This window comes from Acinonyx jubatus, chromosome D1 (genome assembly GCF_027475565.1).
Source record: "Acinonyx jubatus isolate Ajub_Pintada_27869175 chromosome D1, VMU_Ajub_asm_v1.0, whole genome shotgun sequence".
NCBI lineage: Eukaryota > Metazoa > Chordata > Mammalia > Carnivora > Felidae > Acinonyx > Acinonyx jubatus.
In genome coordinates, this window is record NC_069390.1 from 15,680,327 (window position 1) to 15,705,758 (window position 25,432).

General features: G+C 41.6%; 1 protein-coding gene across 11 annotated transcripts in view; it reads left to right on the forward strand.

Moving 5' to 3' along the window:
* Nucleotides 1-25,432, forward strand: part of CELF1 (CUGBP Elav-like family member 1) — a 74,338-nt gene that overhangs the window by 42,551 nt on the left and 6,355 nt on the right. For 4 of the 11 annotated variants that reach the window (XM_027072688.2, XM_027072689.2, XM_053203177.1 and 1 more), the window contains 13 exons: nucleotides 108-259; nucleotides 9,496-9,683; nucleotides 11,625-11,707; nucleotides 12,084-12,132; nucleotides 15,597-15,731; nucleotides 16,268-16,347; nucleotides 16,670-16,831; nucleotides 19,309-19,384; nucleotides 20,891-21,019; nucleotides 21,355-21,465; nucleotides 22,141-22,326; nucleotides 24,699-24,842; nucleotides 25,234-25,400. In XM_027072688.2, the coding sequence (XP_026928489.1) occupies nucleotides 189-259; nucleotides 9,496-9,683; nucleotides 11,625-11,707; nucleotides 12,084-12,132; nucleotides 15,597-15,731; nucleotides 16,268-16,347; nucleotides 16,670-16,831; nucleotides 19,309-19,384; nucleotides 20,891-21,019; nucleotides 21,355-21,465; nucleotides 22,141-22,326; nucleotides 24,699-24,842; nucleotides 25,234-25,361 (1,542 nt within the window). In that variant the 5' untranslated portion in view covers nucleotides 108-188 and the 3' untranslated portion in view covers nucleotides 25,362-25,400. The remainder of the gene's footprint in view (nucleotides 1-107; nucleotides 260-9,495; nucleotides 9,684-11,624; nucleotides 11,708-12,083; nucleotides 12,133-15,596; nucleotides 15,732-16,267; nucleotides 16,348-16,669; nucleotides 16,832-19,308; nucleotides 19,385-20,890; nucleotides 21,020-21,354; nucleotides 21,466-22,140; nucleotides 22,327-24,698; nucleotides 24,843-25,233; nucleotides 25,401-25,432) is intronic. The other 7 variants (XM_053203180.1, XM_053203179.1, XM_053203181.1 and 4 more) reach the window with 4 other exon arrangements.

The window sequence follows — 25,432 nt, forward strand, 5'->3', positions numbered from 1 at the left end:
TTAATCCAGTACTCCCTTTCCCCTCCCCAGTCCTGCCTGTTTCTGTGGCACTTATTGCTGGTTTCCCTGAGCTCCTGTTTCCACTTTGTGTTTTTTGTGGGGCCCAGGAAGCTAAAGCTGTGTGTATTTGTGGATCAGACAAGTGCAGCAAGTTAATATCATTGGCTTCTGAAGGGGAGAGTGAGGTGATGGCTGCGTTTAAGTTGGATTTCCTTCCAGAAATGATGGTGGATCATTGCTCTTTGAATTCCAGTCCTGTGTAAGTATTTTTGTTGTCTAATTTTTATCATAAGCAGAGGAACTGGGCTGTTTTCTTTGTTATTTGGTAAAACTGGTCCCTTTCCCTAAAAGAGGGAAGAAAAAAATTGGGTGAGGAAGCCAAAGTCCACAGTATTACTATTTTCTATTGTACTCTGATTCTGTCTCCTTACTACTGATTTCCTTGGGGCTGTAGCTAAGTTCTGTACAAAAGGGTACATTTGATATATGAGCAGCAACATCAACTCAAGTGTGCTGGCTCCAGTCCCTTCAAGCAAGCTGTAGTGTTTCCCCATGTGATAGATTCCAACGCATTTTTTTTTTTTTTAAACCTTAGCTTTACTGCTTTGTGTTGGGTATGCAATTTCAAACAATCTTTTGGGATGTTATTTATTTACATCAAATTCTTAGACTCATGTCACAGTGGAGACAGGTTACTAGAGTGTATTTAGTAATGTATGCAGAATGCTGTATTGGCATCTAAACTGTATCCCTGGGCCCTGATTTTTTTCCTAGTCAAACTGAAAATGCAACACAACACATGATTTCAGGGATGTCAGATGTGTGCTCTTCCCCTCCCCTCCTCAGCAAAACTGTATCAATTTTGATTGGCAATTTGCCCAAATTTTCAACATGGGAACAAGAAATCTAATCAGTTTAAAATACTGTTTAGTAAGTGACATTATCATTGTACACAGCTAAAATGCTAACCTGGTCCTGAGTTGTAGCTTCAGGGAACCTGAATTCTGAACTTCGTGAAGAACACATTTCTAACTCTTGTTTTCAGTTAATTAAACTAGGTTTCAAAGTATCTTGAAACCTCAAGCAGATGAGCCTTAGGTTATTCAAAGCCAAGAATATTAAATGGTAGAATATTCCCTAGATAACAGGCAGTAGTCTGAGTCCTTCAGTATAGCCCTCCGTTGGAAATCCATCTACCTTGGGATTATCTGTAGCAGGTGTGGATGATAGCAGATTTTGAACAGTTCTCTGTGGAATAGTTTGGGGGACCTCAAGGTTAGCTGGCTCACTCATTTGATACGGATGTTATGCCTTCTCTGTAGTGTCCAAAATAATGGTAATTTAGGTTTGTCTTTTTATGCAAGCTCTTTACTGCTAAAATTTTGTTATAGCTGTAGATAACAGGTGAAATCAATGCCATCATAAAGACTTACTATATATTATCAAAATACTCCCACATACCAGATATATGTCCCTAGAACTAGGACTTTGTGGCTCAAATTATCTTTCATTGTAACAGTTTCTCTCTGTTTTGCCACCGCCTTTGTTCAGTCCTTAGATACAGTATTTTTCCTCAGCCTGCTCTCTCATATTTCAAGAGGTTAAACTAATTCAGTATCCCATGAAGTCTGGATCACGGAACACTGCATGAAAGTCACCTGGAACATGAAAATGCTGATTCCTGGACCCATGCCCAGATATTCTGATGTTAGAAAAAGGCCCCAGAATCTGTATTTTAGCAATGCCCCATGTGGTTTTCATGCACACTGAAGTTTGAGAGCTAATGGACTGAATACAGGTCATTCTGTCAGAGGTGATCAGGGAGCACGCGGTTGGAGCATGTTTTCCCAAGTATGTTTGCCTTTGTTTTAGTCTTCCATCTTCTCAAAAGCTTTGGGAGGTTAATTGGGCACAGGCTGTTGCCTCTGTTTACAGATGAGAAACAGTTGAGAGGCTGTAACTGACTTGGCTGAGGACAATTGGTGTCGGCTTTGGACCTCAAATCAAGTTTAATGATAATCTTTTTATTTTTGCCCCCTAGACCAGGCTGCCTCAGGTGTCATGGAGCAGGTACCCATCGACTTCTTTCATAATTGCAAGTGTTTGGGCCCATTCTCATGGGCACCATATACCAAAACACAGATTTGGGAAGAAGAAAGTTCGTGAGAATGGTGTGTTTGCCACATTTTTGTTGGGTTCTCAGCCCTTCTTTTAATTCGTACTCTTTAGCAGGAGACTTGACATCAGTAGTTTTCTCTCTCAAGTGATTTTGCCCAGTAATGTGATCTAGCAATGTATCTATTTCAAAATTTCCTGCAAAAGAGAAGAATGGCTGGAGGAGCTGTGGAAGGGCTGGGGACCTGAACTGTAGTTCCTGTTCTTACTTTTAACAGTGTCCTTGATTCTGCTGTGACTACTCTTCAGCTTCCCTGGTTTCTTTTACTTTGCTTGTACCCTAGGAAATGGGTGTTCTCTAGGAGTTGTAGCTCAGTCCCTTTTAGCTTTCCCTTGGCTTAAGGGGGTACCGATTGCTTTTCTGATTCTCACATCTCTGTATTTTTCCCCCAAATGTCCCCTGAACTTCCCCGTGCAAAAACACTTTCCCAAAATGACTGTACTAGAACCTAAGAGGGATCAGTAACTTCTTTTCCTCATCTTTTTCATTGGGTTATCTCCAATTTCTAGTGGGTTCTGCCCCCAAATTTTTCAGCATTGCCTGAGACTGGGCCCTAATCTTAGGAGCTAGTTTGTGCAAAAATCTCTTTATTTCCCCACTTTTATTTCATCCTCTGTATTGTCAGTTGTCTTTAAAAGACCAGTCCGATCACTTCCTTGTTTAAAAATCTTGTAATAGCGGGGCCTGGGTGGCTCAGTTGGTTAAGCATCCGACTTCAGCTCGGGTCATGATCTTACAGTTTGTGAGTTCAGGCTCCATGTTGTGCTCTGTGCTGACAGCTCAGAGCCTGGAGCCTGCTTCAGATTCTGTGTCTCCCTCTCTCTCTGCCCCTCCCCTGCTCTCACTCTGTCTCTCTCCTTCAAAAATAAATAAACCTTAAAAAAAGAATCTTGGAATAAAGTCCAAGCCTGTTAGTATCACAAGAAAAGCTCTTCAGGGCATCTTTCCAATGTATCTGTTTATTCTCAGTGATTTTCTAATGTTTTCTCTCTTTTTTCCTAATCTTTTAAAATGTGTACTCTCCCCTAAGTTTCTCAAGTCCTTTTTTTACCTAATGTTATCTTACCTTCTTCTCTTTTTTCTGAGTTCTTACCATTTTCACATCACTCCATTCTATACAGCACTGTTTCCAGCCCCTTTGTCCATTCAGCTTAAGTCCCTGCCCTCCTCCTCCAAATACAATAAAACCATCATACCCATTTTTTTTTCCCCACAGAACTTTTAAGCATCCGTGAAAATATTTGTAGGTCCTTATAGTTGTGTTCTTCCACTTGTTTGGTGCCATCACCTTCAGGACAGGTACTGCTCAGTCCCCTTCTATAGCCCCTCGAGTGTGTAGTATCTGGCACATAGTAGGAGGTTAGGAAATACAGTTGAATGAATGATAAGCCCTGTGAGGTTTGTTTGTTTTTAATAATTAAAGATAATTACTGAAATAAGGTCTCTAGGTGTTATCTCCATTTCTCAGGGAAGAAGGCTGAAAACCTTCACAAGCATTGTTAGCCTGTTTAGTTGTTGAAAGGTGACTTAACCTTTATTAAGAGCTTTTTCTAATACCTAACATCCCAACTAACAGGAAGATCTCCCTTTATCCAAAAGGAAATTCCTTCCTTCCAGAATATGTACAATTTTGTCTCACTAGAGAACAGTTGGTAAGTAACTCAGGCCAGTGTTTCTGGGTCCTTTTTATTCTGATGTTCTTCTGTGCCGGTTTTCCACAGCACAGTATCTGAGCCAGAGGGACCTGGTAGGGGTGGGTGGTGGCTGAAGATTGGGAAGCAACAAATATTTATGCCTCTTGGGGATTGGTAAGTATCCAAAATTTTTCTGTTTGTATAATGAACAAATGGAGGTCAACAGGTAATGAGAAGGGTTGAGTGGAAAAAAATGAGTAATGAAAGGTTTTGGGAATTATTTTTTAATTTATTGAGGCATAGTTGACATACAGTATTGTATTAGTTTCAGGTATGCAGCACAGTGATTTGACATTTGTGTACGTTGTGAAATGGTCATGACAGTAAGTCTGTTGTCACCTGCAAAGTTAATAGTTTTATTTATTATATTCCCATGCTGTACATTACATCCCCATGACTTAATTAACTGGAGATTTGTATTTATTAATCTCCTTCACTCATTTTGTTCCCACCCAAGGAATTGATTTTTGAGCAGATGTAAAGGTAGTATTTGCCAGCCTGTTTGGCTGCAAAGAACAGATACCCACTGGAGCTAGCATATGTGAAAGGGGTTTTTTGTAAGGGCACACATGGGCTGGACTGTAATGTAATTAGGAACTTTCTGGAAGACTTAGAAAATCCTTTCTTTCTGACCCAGGACACACGTTCTCTTGTCCTCACTGCACGTGCTGCTGCTTGATTGCAGCATGGCTTTGCCTTGCCATTCTCCCTCCCATCCCGTTTTCTTGCTCCGTCTCTCTTTGTCTCTCAGATTAAGATAGAATTCACATAACATAAAATTTATCCTTTTAAATGCATAATTCAGTGATTTTTACTGTGTCCACAAAGTTGCACAACTGCCTCCGCTGCCTAATTCCAGAACACTTTGATCACCCCAAGAAGAAATCTGGTACCCATTCGCAGTCATCCTCCTGCACCCCCAGTTCCCATTCCTAGGCAACTGCTAACCTGCTTTCTATCTTTATAGATTGGTCTATCCTGGAAATTTCATATAAATGGAATCACACAATGTGTAGCCTTTTGTGATTGGCTTCTTTCACTTGGCATCATGTTTTCAGGCTTCATCGATGTCGATGTTGTAGCATGACCTCTCTTATCTCTTGCCACTGCCCTTTTACCTTGTCACCTTAGGCTGTCTCTGCTTGCAGCTTCCCGAATTCTGACTTCATCACTGCCTGTTTCTGTTAACCAGTTCCAGGTTCTGTAGAGCAGTGTTCTGTGCCATAGAGCTTTCTGTGATGATAAAAATGTTCTCTGCCTCTCTTTATCCTATGCAGTAACCACATGTGGCCAGTGGCTATTGTCTTGCTCGGTAAAGCCAAGCCGTAAGGAGCTTGATTGGCCAGGCCTTTCTGTTTTAAGCATAGGTCTTAGATTTCTGGCTACCCGGTAGATCAGTTTGTTGGGTTAAGGTTCACCCCACTGGTATAGTTAGGTGGAGCCAGGGGATGGGGAAAAAGTGGGACAAGACATTAACTCTGCCCCCCTGAGCTGGGCCTGGGGCCAGGAAGTTTTGAGAGGGAGATAAGAGAAAGAAGAGAGGGTTTAAGAATTCTGAACAAATGTGTGCTTTGAAAATGAAGCTCTTAGTTTTGTCTCTCCTGTTTCTCTTCCAAAATGGTTCTCTTTTTTACTTTCCTATAGCATGTTCCATCAAGAATCCAGGTAGACAAGGCAGCCTCTAGTCCTGATTTTTCACATTTTCTCATTTTTAATGATTTGCTAGTTGCTGCTAGAAGCAGAAATGTAAAACAAGGTGGTTGGTGCCATGCCTCTCCCCTAAAACACTTGCTGCCTCCTTATCTCTCTTCTTCCTTCCTTGCTTCCCTCATTCCCTGCTTTTCCTCTCTCCCACCCTGCTCCCAGGTCAGTAATTTCACAGAGGATAAGAATATCCATAGACTTGCTTCTTAAGAATGACAGGGATAGTATAGGTACTTCTCCAGGGGGCTGCTGAATTCATTGGTTCTTGAGTAGGCATAATAAATATTAGTAATTCATGATCACTGACTCTGAGGAGCTCTCCATCAATGGGGAGGTAAGGCACACATTTGAGAGTGTTTTTAGTGATATGTAGAGTAAATGCCACACCTTGATGACGTGGGGTCCTTGGCATATCACACTGAGAGTCTTGTTCCCAGGTGACTTTTTTGTGCAGTGGTTACTTCTAAGGACAACATGCATGCTGGAAATATGTGAGGAAGTTGAGGATGGAAGAACATTGTTGTTCATTTTCTCTGACACAATAAAAGTTTATAATGATGTTTTCCTTATTCACCAATATATACCACATTTCACATAGTGTCTGGCCTGTATAACTGTATAAGTGCCCAGGATTTATTAGAGGAAAGAATAAGTCAGTGCAACATTCCGGTTAGATGATGTCCACAGCATCTTCAACATGGCCTGGTAATTTGCTGTGCTCTAGAAGTGCTTCTCAGACTGGTGAAGAACCATGTCCTAAGCCTGTCACGACCTGACTTCTAAAATACAATAAAAACAGTCAAGTAGGAAGACAAGATAATAAGGTATAAGCTTGCATTTTGTATCTTTTAATTATTATTAGATTGAATATATATAAAGTTACCTAGTTCAGTTTCTATAAAAGTTTCTAAAGGGGTGGGGCAGCTGGGTGGCTCAGTGGGTTAAGTGGCCGACTCTTGACTTCAGCTCAGGTCATGATCTCACAGCCCATGAGTTCGAGCCCTGCATCGGGCTCTGCACTGACAGTGAGGGACCTGCTTGGGATTCTTTCTTTCCTCTCTGCCCCTTCCCTGCTTGCTGTCTCTCTCCAAATGGGGGTCTGGGGGAGGGAGTTTCTAAAGGGTTAAATTTGAAGATTTTCCCTGGTCCTTGGCACTTTGAATAGCACTGGTCCAGAAGATTCTTCTGGCTAATGAATTGGTATATACAGAGGGAAAGGGTGGTTCATGGAGTAGGTGGATGTGAAGAAATGGAGAAGGATTTGGAGAGTAAAGAGAGAAAGGGAGGGTATTCATCTAGAATGCTGAGTCTCCACTGAACTTTTAAATAAACCGTAATTCACATATGTTGATTACTGATGATTCTTTTGCACTAAACAGTGATGTAGAAAATTTAGAAATGGCACACAAATACAGAAGGAACGGACAGAGTGTTTGCCTCCAATATAATTACAAATCAGTAAACCCCTGCCTCTTTTCAAAAGTAGTGTCAACATTCTTATCAAAACATATTCTGAGCACCATTTGGGGGTTCTGTGTTAACCCTTTAACCCTCCCTAGGATGGAAATATTAAAGACCAGCAACATTTTAATAAAATGATATTAAAACTGGTAATTAAACTTATTAGAGGCAGGTTGTTGGGAGCGACAGCCATTGTTTCGTTAGTCATAGAGTTTTGGGTTTTTTTGGTTTTTGTTTTTTTTTAATCATAGCGTGGTTTGTTAGAACATTGGGATTACCTTCTAAAAGCAACTACGTTTCATCTATATAAATATATATATATAAATGTTTATTTTTGAGAGAGAGTGTGAGCTAGGGGGAGAAGAAGATACAGAATCTAAAGCCGGCTCCAGGCTCTGAGCTGTCAGCACAGAGCCAGACATGGGGCTCGAACCCATGAACTGCAAGATCATGACCTGAGCCAAAGTCAGACGCTTAACCCACTGAGCCCCATTATATTTTTACAACAACCTGAATTTAGTAATTCAAAACTAAAGGAAAACCAATAAAATAATGCATTTCAAAACACTTGGGGTAGATTGATCTGGTGACAAATAATCACAGGAGATAACAGCTGCTCTTTGTGAGCCCTCTTTGTGCACAGTGTTCATTTTTATCAGGATTAGTTGCTTAAATTAAAGGGGGAATTGTTGAGGACAAGAAATTCCTCCCATCCCACACATCTGAGGACTTACTTTGAACCAGGTGCTATGCCAGGTGTGACTGTAAGAATGAATAGCAAACAAAACAGTTTCTGCCTTCAAGGAACTCTCAGTCTAATTGGGAGAGCTGGATATAGGCAGATTATGCTAAAAGGTGGTAAATACTATAATGAAGGGGGAAATTTAGTACTGTTTGAGTCCTGACGAAACAGACTAAATTTACCTGAAAGAACATGGGGAAACCTTTCCAGACATAGTAGCAAGAGTTGGTCTATATGCCGTTTGCCTTACAGCTTTTGATATGTAGTACTAGATTGAGCCAAGGCAATATGTAAATAGTTCCTGTGGGTGTTCAGTTAAAAGTAGGAATTAAAATACAGAGGTTAAACCACCTTCATAGATCCAGCATTCTCAAGTATCTTCAAATATTGTTCAGAAGATAGCACTGGTAGAAAAACTGTTGTTTTTCCTTTAAAGGAAACTAGTGTTTTATTTAGGGTTGATATTAGGACGTGGCAAATTTGTTGTTTTTTTTTTTTTTAAACATTTATTTATTATTGAGAGACAGAGAGAGACAGAGCATGAGTAAGGGAGGGGTCAAGAGACAGGGGACACAGAATTGGAAGCAGGCTCCAGGCTCTGAGCTGTCAGCACAGAGCCAGTCGCGGGGCTCGAACTCACAAACTGAGGGATCATGACCTGAGCTGAAGTCGGACGCTTAACCGATGGAACCACCCAGGCGCCCCGAGGACGTGGCAAATTTGAATATGATGAAGTGATTTCTGGATTAAGCATGCACTGTTAGTTAGCCATGCTGGCTGTTTGGAACTTAAGGTGTTAATGGTTGTGATAAATGCTAAGATACAGTCTTGGGCTACAGTGGTAGGAGAAGGACTTTGATTCATTCTGAGTGGAAACGTTTGTAGTCCAGGAATCCCTCTAGGTTCTTGGCAGTGGGAGGGTTAAAATGAAGGTATTAAAGCAGGAGTGTTACAAGTTTGATGTGATAGGATTGCGAGAGTTTGTGGATGTTGTAATGGTTTACTTGGTAAGGGAATTAACTGGTACAGTCTTAGAGAACTAGTAGTAAGTTGGATAACTCAGAAACAAAAAACCCTAGGATGGTGTTGTCATTGTCTATATAACAATCATTTGTGAAAGTTTAAAAGGCGAAGCTTCGTTTTGGTCTTGGAAGCATGACTTAAGAGCACTGGGTCGAGGACTGAGACAGCAACATTCAAAGGCTCACATTCTTTCTGTTCTGTTCTTAGCTTAGGCCTTGGAAATCGAGTGCTTTGTTCTAACATCTGCTGAAAAAAGACTTGTCACCTGTCATTGTATACGAGGGGAGTCCTGCATCTTACCCACTAATCAGCAGTCCATTGTGATTTTTATGCACATTTTTAAGAGTTTTGTTAACTGTGTTTCAAAACCACTAAAACTTGCTTTAGGAAGTTTGCCTCTTAGGTTCTTACAAGAATTCTCAGGCTAGACAAGGATTGAGTGACATTTGATTACTTAGTTAAAACCCAGAATGCCCTAATCAGAATGGTGACTTCAGTTTGGGATCTAATGGAAAGCATGGCCATGGCTAAGGGGAAGACCAGAGAACTCTGGTAAATTGAATGACTGTAGTGAAAAGAAGTAGAATTCTTTCTCCCGACTTTTTTAGGAAGTAGTTGAGATCTTTAAAGAAAAGAAACATCTCCCTGGAAAGCACCATGAATGCATAATAGAAGCTATATTTTGTTTTATGCAGCTCAAAGAAAATGAACGGCACCCTGGACCACCCAGACCAACCGGATCTTGATGCTATCAAGATGTTTGTGGGCCAGGTTCCAAGAACCTGGTCTGAGAAGGACTTGAGGGAACTCTTTGAACAGTATGGTGCTGTCTATGAAATCAATGTCCTAAGGGATAGGAGCCAAAACCCTCCTCAGAGCAAAGGTAAGGGCTTTGGGTTGGTGTTTTGTTTGTTGTTGTTGTTTATTTAATTTTATTTATTTTGAGAGAGAGAGCATGTGCAGGGGAAGGGCAGAGAGAGAGAGAGAATCCCAAGCAGGCTCCATACTGTCGGTTCAGAGTCTGACGCAGGGCTTGATCCCACAAACTGTGAGATCATGACCTGAGCCCAAATCAAGAGTCAGATGCTTAACTGACCGAGCCACCCAGGCACCCCAGGACTTGGGATTTTATATCTAATTTCTGTCATGTGCTTGCTGTCTCTCATTGCCGGAATGTTCCTGTGGTCACATCCAAAGGGGCTTTCCTTTTAGAATAGTTACATCTTCCAGCCCAAACACATTTAATGGCTTAAAAATAAAAAGTTAAGTTGATATCATGAGGATAACTTGTAAATTGGATCGTAGATGGTCCTTTGTGAGAGCTCTAAATTTAAGAGACAAACTCATGTGAGAGTCTATCTCTGTCTCACTCTCTCTCTTTTAATGTTTATTTTTGAGAGAGAGAGAGCAGGGGAGGGGCAGAGAGGGAGACAGGACCTGAAGCAGGCTTTGCATTGTCAGTGCAGAGCCCAATGTGGGGTTCGAATTCAATGAACTGCTAGATCGTGACCTGAGCCGAAGTCAGGTGCTTAGCCAACTGAGCCACCCAGGCGCCCCTCTCTTTTTTTAAATGTGAATGTCTCTTGATCTTACGGATGCAATGGCAAAAATAAAGTTGAAGTAAACTAACTACATAAAGTTTTCTTTGGTGTTTTGGCTAGAATAAGCTGAAAGGAAGGCACTATCTACACTGTACCTATGAATTTCTGTTAGTGTTTGCAGAGTCTTCATAGGAAAGCTTAGCAACCAGGAAGGACCTGTTTTTAGGTAACCTGTTTGTTGTAACCTACAAATGAATGGAAGAAAGACTGCGTTGCTTCCAGAAATGCCTAGCAGAGTAGAAGCTTTATGGGAGCAATGGTAGAAGAGGCACTAGCTTTGCCCTATTACATGCACATACAATATTCTTTTCCAAATGACCGATGTTAGAATAATTTTCTGTGGAAGTTGTTCTACAGTGCAGATGTGAGCAAGCAGGATTGTTAGGTTTGAAGCCAGCTTAAGAGCAGAGGATCAAGAAGCAGATAAATTACTTTCTCTATGTGTATAGTTAACCAAAAATATAAAGTATTATAGTTCCTTTATATTAACGACTGGCAGTAGAACATGCAGGACTTTAAAATCTTAATTGCAGGGTGATTTTGAAAGGAATCTATATGGTATCTCATGGGACGATGAGCCCCATGAGAGACACACCTCTCCCCTCCTATCCCTAATAAAGATACAAATCACAAAATCTACAAATCTCCTTAGTGCCATGTGCTGTTAGAATCTTAATTATATTTGATGAGGACCAAGGGTCCAAAAAAGGTATTAAGAGTTCCTTGCTCTTCAGTCATTTTATAATTTAATAAATTATTATGTTTGATGCGTATGGTAGAAATTGACTATAAGGATTGATTTATTCTGAGAAAGAATGAGTTCCTGGTAGACTACAAGGTGTGAGTGCAAGGCTCCTTTTTTATTTGTTCTGAGTGTCTTGCCCAGCGCACTCCCTGGTGCTCCAGGTAGGGTACGTTGAATGGCATGGTACTGTTACCTTTGCAAGGGAAGTTATCTTTCCCAGAGAAGTTTATAGGAGCAGCTAAAGAATTTTAGTAGAAGCAGAAGACTATAACAATATAGAAAATGAATAGAAAGTAGTGTAGGGTGTTTTTCTGCTTCTTTCCCTCCCCCCCCTTCTCTCTTTGGGGGGAGGGATGCCAATTTTAATATACCCAGTCTTCTCTTTGAAGTTCCAGTATGTCTGTGGAGGAGGGAGTACTCTAGGAATTACCTGCTTTCAAAGGACTGGTTTGATTTTGTGAAATCTTGTTTATTGCAGGGTGCTGTTTTGTTACATTTTACACCCGTAAAGCTGCATTAGAGGCGCAGAATGCTCTTCACAACATGAAGGTCCTACCAGGGGTAAGAAAGCTCCTACTAGGAAGTGGAACTGTGGTGGTTTTAATACATGGAACATACTTACAGGTGTCAGGCCCACACTGAAAGCCATCTTGGGGAAAAAGTAACTGCCACAGAAATTGATGTAAAGGAGGACATAAAGGGAATATTTCAAAGAACATAGGCTGAAGGTCATGTAGTTCTCTCTTAACCAAAAGAATTTTAACCTCTTGATTCATACTCTATTTTGATACTTTGGGAAAAAATTATCTTGAGGCAGATGTGAGTATAGAGAGAACTCTTAAGGCTCTGGTTTTGGTATTTCCTTTAGAGTCCTCACTTATCTTTCTGAATGCCTTCAGTGTGTACAGTGATAGTATCTGTGTGTTTTCCTTTTTAGATGCATCATCCTATACAGATGAAACCTGCCGACAGTGAGAAGAACAATGGTAAGCAAGTGTGTAAAAGCCTTCTGCTTAGAAGGTTTCTGCCAGTTTAGTGTTCATTCTGATGGTATCTGGTTGTGTTTGCTTTAAGTAATCTTTTTATTATTATTATTATTATTATTATTGAAGTCTAAGTGACATAAAACATTCGTTTCAGGTGTGCAACATAATGATTCAGTATTTGTATATATTAAAATGATCACCCATAGTAAGTCTAGTTAGTATCTGTCACCATACATAGTAACAAAAAAAGTTTTGATGTGGGAATACAAGCTGGTGCAGCCACTCTGGAAAACAGTATGGAGGTTCCTCAAAAAACTAAAACTAGAACTACCCTACGACCCAGCAATTGCACTACTAGGTATTTATCCAAGGGATACAGGTATGCTGTTTCAAAGGGGCACATGCACCCCCATGTTTATAGCAGTATTATCAATAATAGTCAAAGTATGGAAAGAGCCCAAATGTCCATCAATGGATGCGGTGTATATATATATGTATGTATATATATATGTGTGTGTATATATATAACCGAGGCACCCCAGGACTTGGGATTTTATATCTAATTTCTGTCATGTGCTTGTTGTACATACACACACACACACACACACACACACACACACACACAAACATACAGTGGAGTATTCCTTGGCAATCAAAAAGAATGAAATATTGGCCATTTGCAACTACGTGGATGGAACTGGAGGGTATTATGCTAAGTGAAATTAGTCAGAGAAAGACAAATATATGACTTACTCATATGAGGACTTTAAGAGACAAGACAGATGAACATAAGGGAAGGGAAGCAAAAATAATATAAAAACGGGGAGGGGGACAAAACATAAGATACTCTTAAATATGGAGAACAAACAGAGGGTTGCTGGAGGGGTTGTGGGAGGGGGGATGGGCTAAATGGGTAAGAGGCACTAAGGAATCTACTGAAATCATTGTTGCACTATATGCTAACTAATTTGGATGTAAATTTAAAAAAAGAAAATTAAAAAAGTTTTGATGAGAATTTTTAAGGTCTGCTTTCTAAGCAGCTTTCAAATGTGCATTACATTACTATTAACTGTAGTCACCAGGCTAAATTATTTTATAATGGGAAGTTTGTACCTTTTGATCCTTTAAAAAAGTTTTTCAAGTCTTGTTATTTATTTTTGAGAGAGAGAGAGAAACTGAGCGTGAGGGGGAGGGTCAGAGAGAGAGAAGGAGACACAGAATCTGAAGCAGGCTCCAGGCTGCCTGCTGTCAGCACAGAGCCCAACACTGGGCTTGAACCCATGAACCAGGAGATTGTGACCCGAGCCGAAGTTGGACACTTGACTGACTGAGCCACCCAGGTGCCCCACCTGTGGATCCTTTTTACCTTTTTTGCCCACTCCCTTACGCCCAACCTCCAACCACCAATTTGGTTTCTGTATCTATGAACTTAGGGAGTTTTTTGTTTGTTTTTAAGATTTTATGTAAGTGAGATCATACAGTATCTTTCTCTGTTTGACTTATTTCACTTAACATAAAGTCTTCAAGGTCCATCCATGCCGCCACAAATGGCAAGATTCCCTTCTTTTTTATGGCTGAATAATATCCAGTGTGTGTGTGTGTGTGTGTGTGTGTGTGTGTGTCCCACATTTTATCTGCTCATCTGTTGATAGACACTTAGGTTGTTTCCATGTCTTGACTATTGTAAATAATGCTGCAGTGAACATGGGTGTGCAGCTATTTTTCTTTTTAGGCTTTATTATTTTTAAAAAAAATTTTTTAACGTGTATTTTCATAGCATGAGTGGGGAGGGGCAGAGAGGAGGGAGTCAGATTCTGAAGCAGGTTCCAGGCTCTGAGCTGTCAAGCACAGAGCTCGACACGGGGCTTGAACTCATGAACCGCGAGATCATGACCTGAGCTGAAGTCGGACGCTTAACCAGGTCACCCAGGCAGCCCATTAGGCTTTATTTTTAAATAATCTCTACACCCATTGTAGGGCTCAAACTCACAATGCCAAGATCAAGAGTCGCATGCTCCACCGACTTAGCCAGCCAGGTGCCCGGAGTATGCAGCTGTCTGAGTTTGTGTTTTTGTTTTCTTCAGATAAATACCCAGAAGTGGAATTACTGGCTTATATGGTAGCTCTGTTTTTAAATTTTTGAGGAACCATGTTGGTTTTTACATTGGCTGCAGTCAGTTTACATTCCCACCAGCAATGCACCAGGGGCTCTCTTTTTCACATCCTCACCAACTCGTTATTTCTTGTCTTTTTGATAATAGCCATTCTAACAAGTGGGAGGGGATACTTCATTGTTGCTTTGATTGGCATTTTCTTGATGATTGGTGATGTTGAGCATCTTTTCATGTACCTGATGGCCATTTGCTGCATGTCTTCTTTGGAAAAATACCTGTTCAGATCCTCTGCCCACTTTTTTTTTTAACTGGGTGCTGTGTTTTGTTGTTCCTGAGTTGTAGGTGTTATTTATATATTGGATATTAACCCTTTATCAGATACATGATTTGCAAATATTGTTCCCATTCAGTAGGTTGCTTTTGCATTTTGTTGATGATTTTCTTTGCTCTGTAGAAGCTTTTTAGTTTGATGTAGTCCCACTTGTTTATTTCTGTTTTTGTTGCCTTTGTTTTGGGAGTTAGATCCAAAAAATCATCTTTAAGATTGGTTTTATGGAGCTTACTGCCTATGTTTTCTTCTCGGAGTTTTATGGTTTCAGGTCATACGTTTAAGTCTAATCCATTTTGAGTTAATTTTTGTGTATGGTGTAAGATTGTAGTCCATTGCACTAAGTAATCTGTCATCTAAATTGTCTGGGTTTTTTTTTTCTTTAAAATAAATATGGTAAATAAATGAGATGGAGAGAGTTGATATGTAAATAGTACAAGAACATTTTAGAGTAAACTGGAATGTCTTTGATGAATATGATTTCTTACGACAAGAATGGGGGAAGGGGAGATGGACAAGTAGGAAGGAGAACTTAGTCCTCAAGAGAATAATCAGAAAAGGAAAGTGGACATTTACACTCACCAAAAGGTGTGTTCTGTTTCTCTTGTCATATCAATTAAATGTGAAAAACTTGTCCTTCTTTGGTGTAGTAGAACTGCTAGTAAGAGCAAACATCACTAAGTGCTAGGCAAGATGCTGAGTGCTTTGCATTTAATACCTACAGCTACCTTTAAGAGAAACACGGTCAGCCCTGTTAATCAGAAGTGACAGGCACAGAATGGTTAAGTAACTTTCACAGGATCGCAAATTACTATATTTTATCTAAATGTTTCCAATTTAAAGGTTCAGTTGATTATAAGATGAGTTGCTAAATGATGAAAAAATGTGTATCTTAGAATCCAAGTAATAGGATATAAAGGCATAGAGCCAGGATCCAAACATAGATGGTCTGACTCCAGGGTCTATGCCATACTACCTCTTGTAGTAATGATGTTCAAGCCTTTTGTGTTTTACTCTCTTAGCAGTGGAAGACAGGAAGCTGTTTATTGGTATGATTTCCAAGAAGTGCACTGAAAATGACATCCGAGTCATGTTCTCTTCATTTGGACAGATTGAAGAATGCCGGATATTACGGGGACCTGATGGCCTGAGCCGAGGTGGGTACATTTTTAGCCTTTAAAGATACTGGTCTTAAATTTAGAGTCTCTTTTAGTTAGACCAGTAGAAACCAGGGATCACTAGCTAACATGACCCTGTGATGATGGAGTGGCTGGGCTTGATATTGTAAATGTAGGTTCCGTCTACCAACTGATTCCTTTAGAATTGTCCCATCCCCCTAAGGAGTCTGCATTCTGCACTTCAATGTCATGTATTAAAATTTTCTCTTTTTGTGCTTGGACAGGTCCTTAATGGAAACACTTTCTTATCCAGAGGAACTAGAGGATTAGGATTTCTCTCCTTTATCCCTTTATCAAGCACTTTCTTTCTTGTTGTGTTTCCCTACTTTTTCACTGAAGCACTAGTCACTGTTACAATGTATCTGTCTCCTTTACTAGATCTCTAACCCCTGAAGGCAGGAACCATGACTGTTATTGCTAGCATAGTACTTGGCACATAGCAGGTGCTCAGTATATGTCAGTCGGATATTTAATAAGCAAATGAATGAATGAGTTATTGACACTTCTCTTACCAGGTTGTGCATTTGTGACTTTTACAACAAGAGCCATGGCACAGACGGCTATCAAGGCAATGCACCAAGCACAGACCATGGAGGTAGGGAGCAGATGAATGAAAGGGAAAAGTTCCTTAGCCTGAGAGTGCTAGGACAGTTGGCCATTAAAGTTCTGCAGCATCTGACTGCCCTAAAGGTTAAGCAGGCTAAGCATCTTAAAGTGAAAAAAATGATTGCTTTTTAAAAAATTAACATATTAGAAGTTGCCCTTTTAAATTTGTCTTTTTGCCATTTGTGTCTGTCAGGAAGAGAGTCATGTGGCAGTGAATGAAATTAGAATGCATCTTGTGTGTCACTACAAAGGAGGATTTTTCCTTCGTGTAGAAGGAGGACTTTCACCCTTTGGCTTTGGTGTTTTCATAGGGCTGCTCATCTCCCATGGTGGTAAAATTTGCTGATACGCAGAAGGACAAAGAACAGAAGAGAATGGCCCAGCAGCTCCAGCAGCAGATGCAGCAAATCAGCGCAGCATCTGTGTGGGGAAACCTTGCTGGTCTAAATACTCTTGGACCCCAGTATTTAGCAGTGAGTCTTTGTGGTTTGCTTTCTGCAGACTGTGCAAGCTCCCAGCTGTTTTCTTCTTGTGCCATCCCTAGCTAATAGACACAATGGCATTTACGACTTTAACATATCAAAATTTTACGTAAAACTTAGGCAATGCAATATTCTTTTAAGTTATGTTAGTGTATCTCTCTGTCTCTCTCTCTGTCTCTCTGTCTTATAAACAGTTCAACTTTGGTTATAATTTGAGACTTCCATTACTATTAAAGTGAAATCCTGATTTCCTGATCAAAGATTTAGAAATATCTCCAGTGTCCCTGTCACTTCATTTTTTTAAAAAGAAAATCCTAAGAGAATCTTAACTACCAAATATCTCCATATTTCTTTCTCCCAGATGTAGAGAACATAATTAAATGCTTATTGAGTCTTTCCTGAAGAGTATGGTAAATGTTTCTTTCCACTGAGAGAGCAAGATACTGGCACAGACATTATTAAATGAGTATTACAGGTGTATATTTGAGTTCCCTACATTATAGATGGATAGCCTTTAACTCTTTCCATCTTGTTCTTGAGTTTGACTTACGTAGTCCAAAGGCTCTAATTTGGTGTTTAGATTTACTAGATCTACAAATATGTTACAGGGGATTATCACTGCTTTAAAATCTTAAAAGAATAGCAGTATGAAATACTTAAAACTGTCTCATCTGTGAAGCTGTCAATGAAGGAAAATCAGTGGTGAAACCAATAGATTCGTATGGATAGTCCCAAAAATATACACATAAGAATAATTACATACTTTTACTCTGAAAGTATGTAATTTAAACATTTAAATTTTAAAACATCCTTTAAAACATTGTCCTATACAGAAACAAGAAAGGCAATGATTTCTGTCTCCCAGTATTGAGTTTTGGCTAATTTGCTGCCTCCTGGTCTTCATATTTCTAAAATGTTAGAAGAAATCCCAGTTTTCCAGCTAGTATTTCTCTGAAGTCAAAAAGTATAGATGGTTGGTATATCTCATCAGATAAAGTTGTTTCTTAGTGCTAGAACATTGCTTGTAAGTTCAGGAAATTCAGAGAGATTTTATTTTAGTCTTCTGCCAAAATGATAATGCGTTTAAAATGATCTCCGTTATATGCATTCGCCTTTCTTAGAGAGTTTTGGAGCTCTTTTTTGGGGTAGAGTCTCCTTTTTATTGCCATCACCACATCCAGCAGCACATGATGGTATTTGTTGAGAGCTGCGGTCTTTTTGTTTCAGTTAGACATGATCCCTGCCCTCAGAACTGTTCTCATTTAGGGAGGAAATGAAGGTGCCAAGTATAGAATGCACAGCCCACCAGTTGGGGTTGAGCACATTGCCCAGGGTATTTAAGAAGACAAAAATGAGGACATGTGGTATATAAATGATAGTACATTAATATTAATTATGAGGTTCTTTCTGGAATAGGTGGACTTGAACCTCTAGTCTGTTTAGACTATAGCAGTGGTTCTTAATCTTTGTGGGGTGTGGACCCCATTGAGAAGCTGATAAAAATTGTGTGTATATACATTTTCTCATTCTATATCTGGAGGTTTGAGAACCTAAAACCTATATGGGCTAAAGGGATTCATGATGACTGAGGAACCAGATCGGGTGTTCATAGAAATGGGCAATAGGTTGAATAAAGGATTCAGAAACGAGGATACCAGTTGTACATGAGGAAAAGTGATTGGCTTTGAATGGAGCAAAGGTTTTTAGCCGGTTTGTTAGTCAAAGGTTGCTGTTTGCAAAGATAGTAAGATCATGGAGATCCATAAGCTCATGGACAACCTCTTGTTGTATTTGTTAGGGGGCAGCAATTGAAAGAATATACGCTGAACTGATCATGATCAGTCCGTTCGTCAGTCATTTGGTCATCCGTAACAGTGAAGACCAGTTTTGTGGGGGAGGAGATAAAAGGGGCTGTATGGATATATAGCATCAAAAATTTGGTCTTTTCGTGTTCCGTTGTCGCCACTAAAGAATGACTCCAAGAAATACCCTGAAATGGTTTAGATTTGATATTTAAAATAATAGTAGTGTGAAGTAGAAATTGAGTGCCTAGGTGGGAACAATCTGCAAAATAAGATGTGTGCGGAGTGAACTAAGAACTTGGGAGCGAGGAACTAGACGTGGCAGTCCTCCATCTGCAGACTCTCATTGCAGTGGATTGCATAGCTGAGCTTGGTTCTCTGCTCGACTTCTGTCCTCTGCTGTGCTGCCTTTCTGTTGCCCAGGGACTTGAGCTTGGTCAGTACTCAGTGACTGTAAATGTCTTCTGGGCCAGGGCTTTAGCTGTGTCGTATTGTCCTGTGCTGTCATAAGCCTCATGTTTCTGTTGTGTTGGCTTGGGTTCTTGTCTTCAACTCTCTTCTCTCTGGGGGCCTCTGCACTCTCGCTTTGCTGTGCTGTAGAGTTATCCCAGATGCAGAACCAGCCCTCACTCTCACTCTTGTTCTGTTTTTTGGTGTAATGTCTAGCTTTATTTGCAGCTCCTTCAGCAGACTGCCTCCTCTGGGAACCTCAACACCCTGAGCAGCCTCCACCCAATGGGAGGTAAGTGTTACGCTGCTGTGGAGGAGCAGCAGCCACCAGGCCACCAGACCCAGCTAACAACAGTCTGAGAGTTTTGCACCGTTTGTACAGAAAACAAATGTTTTCCCACTCATTACATAAACCCAACGCAAGATGCACATCCCAGAACTCAACCGCCTTGTCTCTAGAAGGTGGCTCTGTTAGTTGCTGATGCAAGATTGCTTTGGGTTGTCTGATACTCCCACCCCTTTAAGTCTCTGTTGAGGAGGAAGATGGAAAAAGAGGTGTTAGCATGTGTGGGCTATCTGAGGCCGTTTTGATAAGGAGAAGATTGCAGGAACTCTTTATTTCCACAATAACGTGACTTTTCCAGTGAATCTGTAAAGTCTAAGAAGAAATCCATGCAAATGACTTACCCAGAAACTGCTGAAATCTAGGCAGTTAATTTACCTCTGTGTCTTATACGTGTTAATTTCTTAGGTGAATTACCTTTTGTTGCTGTTAACATGCATAGAAAACTTAATTGACAAATATCTGAGTTGATGACAAAATGGGGCTCCACAGACAAAAGTAGGGCCATCAGACAAGTTAGTGGAGGTAGGGAGTGGAGCAGTCCCAGGGCCTCTGCCCCTAACCCTTCTGCAGTGGGTGAAGGCCCAGCAAGTGTATTTGAGAAAGGGGTAGTCTTAGGTGAACTGCATTTTAGTGTGTGAGAAATTTTGATAGTGGTTCACTTTGTCTTAGGGACCTGGAGTTTGGTACGTTTTTCGAAAGTTGCTAAGTTTTTGGAAATCTCTGTTGTAGTTTCGTTTTTTATTCTTCCTAACTCTCCCCGCAAACCACTTCCCATCTGCTTTTCCATGGTCCAATAAATGGTTTGCAACACACTGTCGGTGCAGTTCAGATTTCTTGTTCCTTTTAACTGTTGCTTGGATTCTACTTGGAGGTTCCCCCCCCCCCCCCCCGCATTGTTTTTCTATCTCTTCTTTCTGATGAGTAATCTGCTATTAAAGTGGTGGTTTTTCCTTAGTCTTTCTCCTATTGCTGTTCTCACATGTATTCCCCTCCTGTCATTCCTCCTTTGGCCACCTGAATCCTGCTGCATTTTCTGCCTGTCCACCTCCGCTGGAAAGAGCAAATCCCCCATAAAGTGGGAGCGAGGGGCTCAGATGCAGTCCTGCTCTGTGCCATAGGTTTTGTCATTTGTTGTTCTCTTGGACACCTGGTGTGATGGTAGACCACAGACCTAACCCTCTCCTGGTTTCCTAATTGCCAGTCCCTGTTGTGAATGTTCACTTGGGGTGTCATGCTGTTGGATTAGATATCTCTTCTCTGAGGAAATGATGTCAAGTTTCTTAATGAATTGAGTGATATCTGAATCTTTTTTGGAGCCTTGTAGTATTACTTGTAAGGTTTATCTAGAAGAGGTCCTTTTGGGACCAGCCTTCGCCAGTGTGTGCGGTCATTGCTGGAGTGGTTACGAGGAACCTTTATCTGCTGGCTGATCTCTTGCTTTGGATGTTGCAGGGTTAAATGCAATGCAGTTACAGAATTTGGCTGCCCTAGCTGCTGCAGCTAGTGCAGCTCAGAACACACCAAGTGGTACCAATGCTCTCACTACATCCAGCAGCCCCCTCAGCGTACTCACCAGTTCAGGTAAGCGTGTCACCGGAACCCAGTGTGCCTTGTGCAGAATCCCAAGAGAGGGGTCTGTCATTCTGGAGAGTGGTTAACATCCCTTTCCAAAGGGGTCAAGATTATGAACAGTTAATTTTCAAATGTCATCTTGTGACTTAAGAGAAATCTCACAGTTTTGAGTTTGTTGTAACTGTCATTTGACTCTGTGTCCTGCAGTGACAGTTACCAGAATCAGTAACTGAAAACCTCTTTATGAAGAGAATACTTGAGTAGTATTACTCTTGTGCTTTGGTTCCTGTTGACATGAGGAACACGTGTTGGCTCAAGTTTAACACTTGGGTTTCTGGTCACAGGGTCCTCACCGAGCTCCAGCAGCAGCAGCTCTGTCAACCCCATCGCCTCCCTTGGAGCCCTGCAGACATTAGCTGGAGCAACGGCAGGCCTCAACGTCAGCTCTTTGGCAGGTGAGAGACAGCCCCTGGATGCCATCAGGCCATTCTTTGTTCAGGTAGCACATCTTAGGGTCCCCAGGGGAATGAACAAGGTGGTCCGGTGAAGTTAGGAATAATGGTGGGATTTCAAGTCAGACCTGAGTTAAATCCCACCTCTGCTCCTTAACTAGCTATAACCTTATACCCCCTTTCTAAGGTCATTTTCTCATCTGTGAAGTGGGAATAGAATACTTTGAGGGCTGTGAAGTAAATGAAAACATCGGTAAAGTGCTGAGCTCATGGCTTAGTACAGTGTCAGGCACATAGAATTTGCTGCTATTTTGATGATAGGGTTTACCCACATCTTGTCGTAAACCACACACACCCCTTTTAGTCTCCAAATATGGGATGCTTATTTTGCCACATTCCAGCTTTGTGAGAAAGTAGCAGAAAGCCAGAGAGAAAATGGAGCAGGTCATGTGTAAGTGTTGTCATGTCTCACACAGGTAGGAAGAATGTAATGGGGAGAGCCACACCTGCGTGTGGCATTTTTTAATGTTCCCATTGGCAGTAAGGCCTGGTGAGTGTCCTGAGACCTGACCAGTCAGGGAGAAGCTGAGAGAGAGATAAAAGGGAAAACCTTGGAGTTGTGTTTGGCGTCAGTCAAGTCTTCCCAATATGTTAATCCTGCTCTTCCCCACAACCAAGGGATGGCTGCTTTAAATGGTGGCCTGGGCAGCAGTGGCCTTTCCAACGGCACCGGGAGCACCATGGAGGCCCTGACGCAGGCCTACTCGGGAATCCAGCAATATGCTGCCGCGGCACTCCCTACTCTGTACAACCAGAACCTGTTGACACAGCAGAGTATCGGTGCTGCTGGAAGCCAGAAGGAAGGTGAGTGCGGAAGGACGACGAGGGGGTCGCTCTCCCCGCAGGCGGAGCTGAAGGCAGGGCAGAGGCCAGGAGGATCATTGAGGTGGTCAGATCAGTGCTTTTCTTTGGCAGTGTCAAGGGTAGACTGAGAAGTTCTGTGCTGAGAAGTGTGCTCTGCTTTGGGACTGTTCTCTGGATGTGGCTCACATGAGAACCTGTGTTTGCCCTCCTGTAATCTGGCTGCAGGTTTTAGATGAAGAAGCATACTGACCTTACCGTGTGACAGTATTTTGACAATCTGTCTTTGTTAGGAAGTCATCTTTGTGGATTATAAATTTCTCAGAGGATATCTTCTGTCAAGATGTCCCTTTTAAGCTCTCTTACTTGGCATTTTCCTCATTTTCTGATCTGTGCTTTTCCTAATTAACGAGGCACTGAAGGTGACGGGACAGAAAATTATGGCCCGTGGGTTGATGGATTGGGAAGTGTGTGCTGTGGCATAAATGGGATTAAATTCAGGAGACTTTTCTAGGCAGAAAGAGGCGTGAAGGTGGTTTGTATCAATAGAAAGTCCTGCTGACACCTCTGTGCTCATACTTGACTGGATTTCTGCAGCCCAAAGCTGGCAAGGTTTAAGCACTGATGTGGGGAAAAGACACATAGCCTCTCTCGCCATGGCAGCAAGGACTCCTGGTACGGTGCATCCTCACCTGCTCTGAATCAAGATGCTTCTGTACCTAGGATATGGTAGTGGAGGAACTGGAAGAACTGTGGAGATGGACAGTATAAAGCAGGAAAAGCATGAGGTGTTCCATATGGTGCTCTGAAGACTGATGAATGGGAAAGAGGGATGGGGAGCACCAGAGGCACAGCATTTTGTGTAGAATGGTCAGAGAAGGTCTCTCACTTGCTGTTTAATCAGAGACCTGAGGAAGTAAGCTAGCAATGCATACATCTAGAGGAGGAAGGGTAATGCGGGCAGAGGAACACCTCTGTTTCATCAGTGCAAAGGCCCTGATGCAGTAGTGTTCTGTAATGTGTTTGGTGACAGCAGGGAGGCTGGGTGGCTGGAGAATGGCTGGACTGCAGTTATAATAAGTTGCCTTTGGTTAGAAAGTCATTGAGTGTAAATGGTTGGAAGAAGAAAGCACATTCTGGTTTTGAGCCCAGAGTTAATCATAGATACCTTTTTCTTTTTTCTTTTTAAATGTTAATTTTTTAAATTATTTTTTATGTTTTTGAGAGAGAAAGAGACAGAACATGAGCAGAGGGGTGGCACAGAGAGAGAAATTAGAAATACAGAATCTGAAGCAGGCTTCAGACTCTGAGCTGTCAGCACAGAGCCCGACGCAGGCTCAAACCCACAAGCTGTGGGATCATGACCTGAGCCGAAGTTGGACACCTAAGAGGGAGAGAGAGTGTGCACACGTGGGAAAAGGGCGGACAAAGAGGGGGACAGAGAATCCGAAGTGGGCTCTGTGCTGACAGCTGAGAGCCTGATGCGGCGCTCCAACTCATGAACCGTGAGATCATGACCGGAATGGAAGTCAGATGCCTAACTGACTGAGCTACCCAGGTGCTCCAATCATAGGCACTTTTTAAAATGTAATTTCTTTTTATTGAGGTATACTATACATGTGGTAAAATTCACCCTTTGGGGAGCATACAGCTCTGTGAGCTTTGATGAATGCATACAGTCATGTAACCACCTTTACAGATGGAGAATGTTTCCATTGCTCCCCCCACCCCCGCAATTCCCTCATGTCCCTTAGTCATTCCCGGCCCCCACCTCCTGCCTCACAACTGCCAATCTCTCTTTGCTGTCCCGATACTTTCTAGCACAGTTTGGAAACCTGTTATGTTTATAATCTCTCTCTACTTCTTTTTCTGTGTTTCTGTACAAGCCTTTAGTCTCCAGTTTTATTGCACCACACGCAAGTCTGCCTAGTTTATTGTCTCAGCACTTGTTCCTCCCACAAGGTCAAATCCTGACACGCCTTAGTGGGAAGGAGTCTGTTTCAGTGATTGCCCTTTAGTTCCTGTTTCGTATTTGGAGAATCTGTAGTTCTCCAAATGAATTTGTGTGTTGGGACACAGACTGTTTTAATGCAGGTAGAAATGAGAAGCAGTGGGGGGTAAGTTTGACACTGATACTGAAGGCCTTTTTTTTTTTTCTTCTAAATGTGTATTTTTGAGAAAGAGGGAATGCGAGTAAGAGTGGGAGAGGGGCAGAGAAAGGGAGAGAGAGATTCCCAGACAGGCTCTGTGCTGATAGCGGATCCCATGACCCTGGGATCATGACCTGAGCAAAAACCAAGAGTCGGACCCTCAGCCAACTGAGCCACCCAGGGGCCCCAACACTGATGCCTTTTCGATCACTGGGTATTTTGAAGGTCCAGAGGGAGCCAACCTGTTCATCTACCACCTGCCCCAGGAGTTTGGAGATCAGGACCTGCTGCAGATGTTTATGCCCTTTGGGAATGTCGTGTCTGCCAAGGTTTTCATAGACAAGCAGACAAACCTGAGCAAGTGTTTTGGTATGTTGGCTTCTCTTTTGGTGTCGGGAGGGTTAAGTGCCTTTACCACTGAGAACAAAAAGGGTCTGAAAGCAGGAAGAGCAGGGTTTGAATTGGGTTACCATTTAACTCAACCTTGGGCAGATCAATTTTTTTATTGCTGTTTATGGATGATGGATTTCTACCCATACTGTTGCTCCGGAAGTAAAAATAATGTATGGAAATAGTTGGTCAGAAAACTTAAAAGTGCCATGTAGAAGTCAAGTGGTACTGTCAGGAATCTAATTTGTTTCATGTGATACAATTTCCAGAATTCTTGTCCCTGCTGAGAAATTTGGGATTTGAGACTATGCTCATAAGATATCTCTTGGCTCATCATGTCCCTCACCCAGGTTTCTGCTTGGATACACAGGTTTTGTAAGTTACGACAATCCTGTTTCGGCTCAAGCTGCCATCCAGTCCATGAACGGCTTTCAGATTGGAATGAAGCGGCTTAAAGTGCAGCTCAAACGTTCGAAGAATGACAGCAAGCCCTACTGAGCGTGCTCCCCTCTGAGACTGGAGTGAGAGGGTCTTCTGGTAAGTGGGGGAGGAGCACCCTTAATGATTCG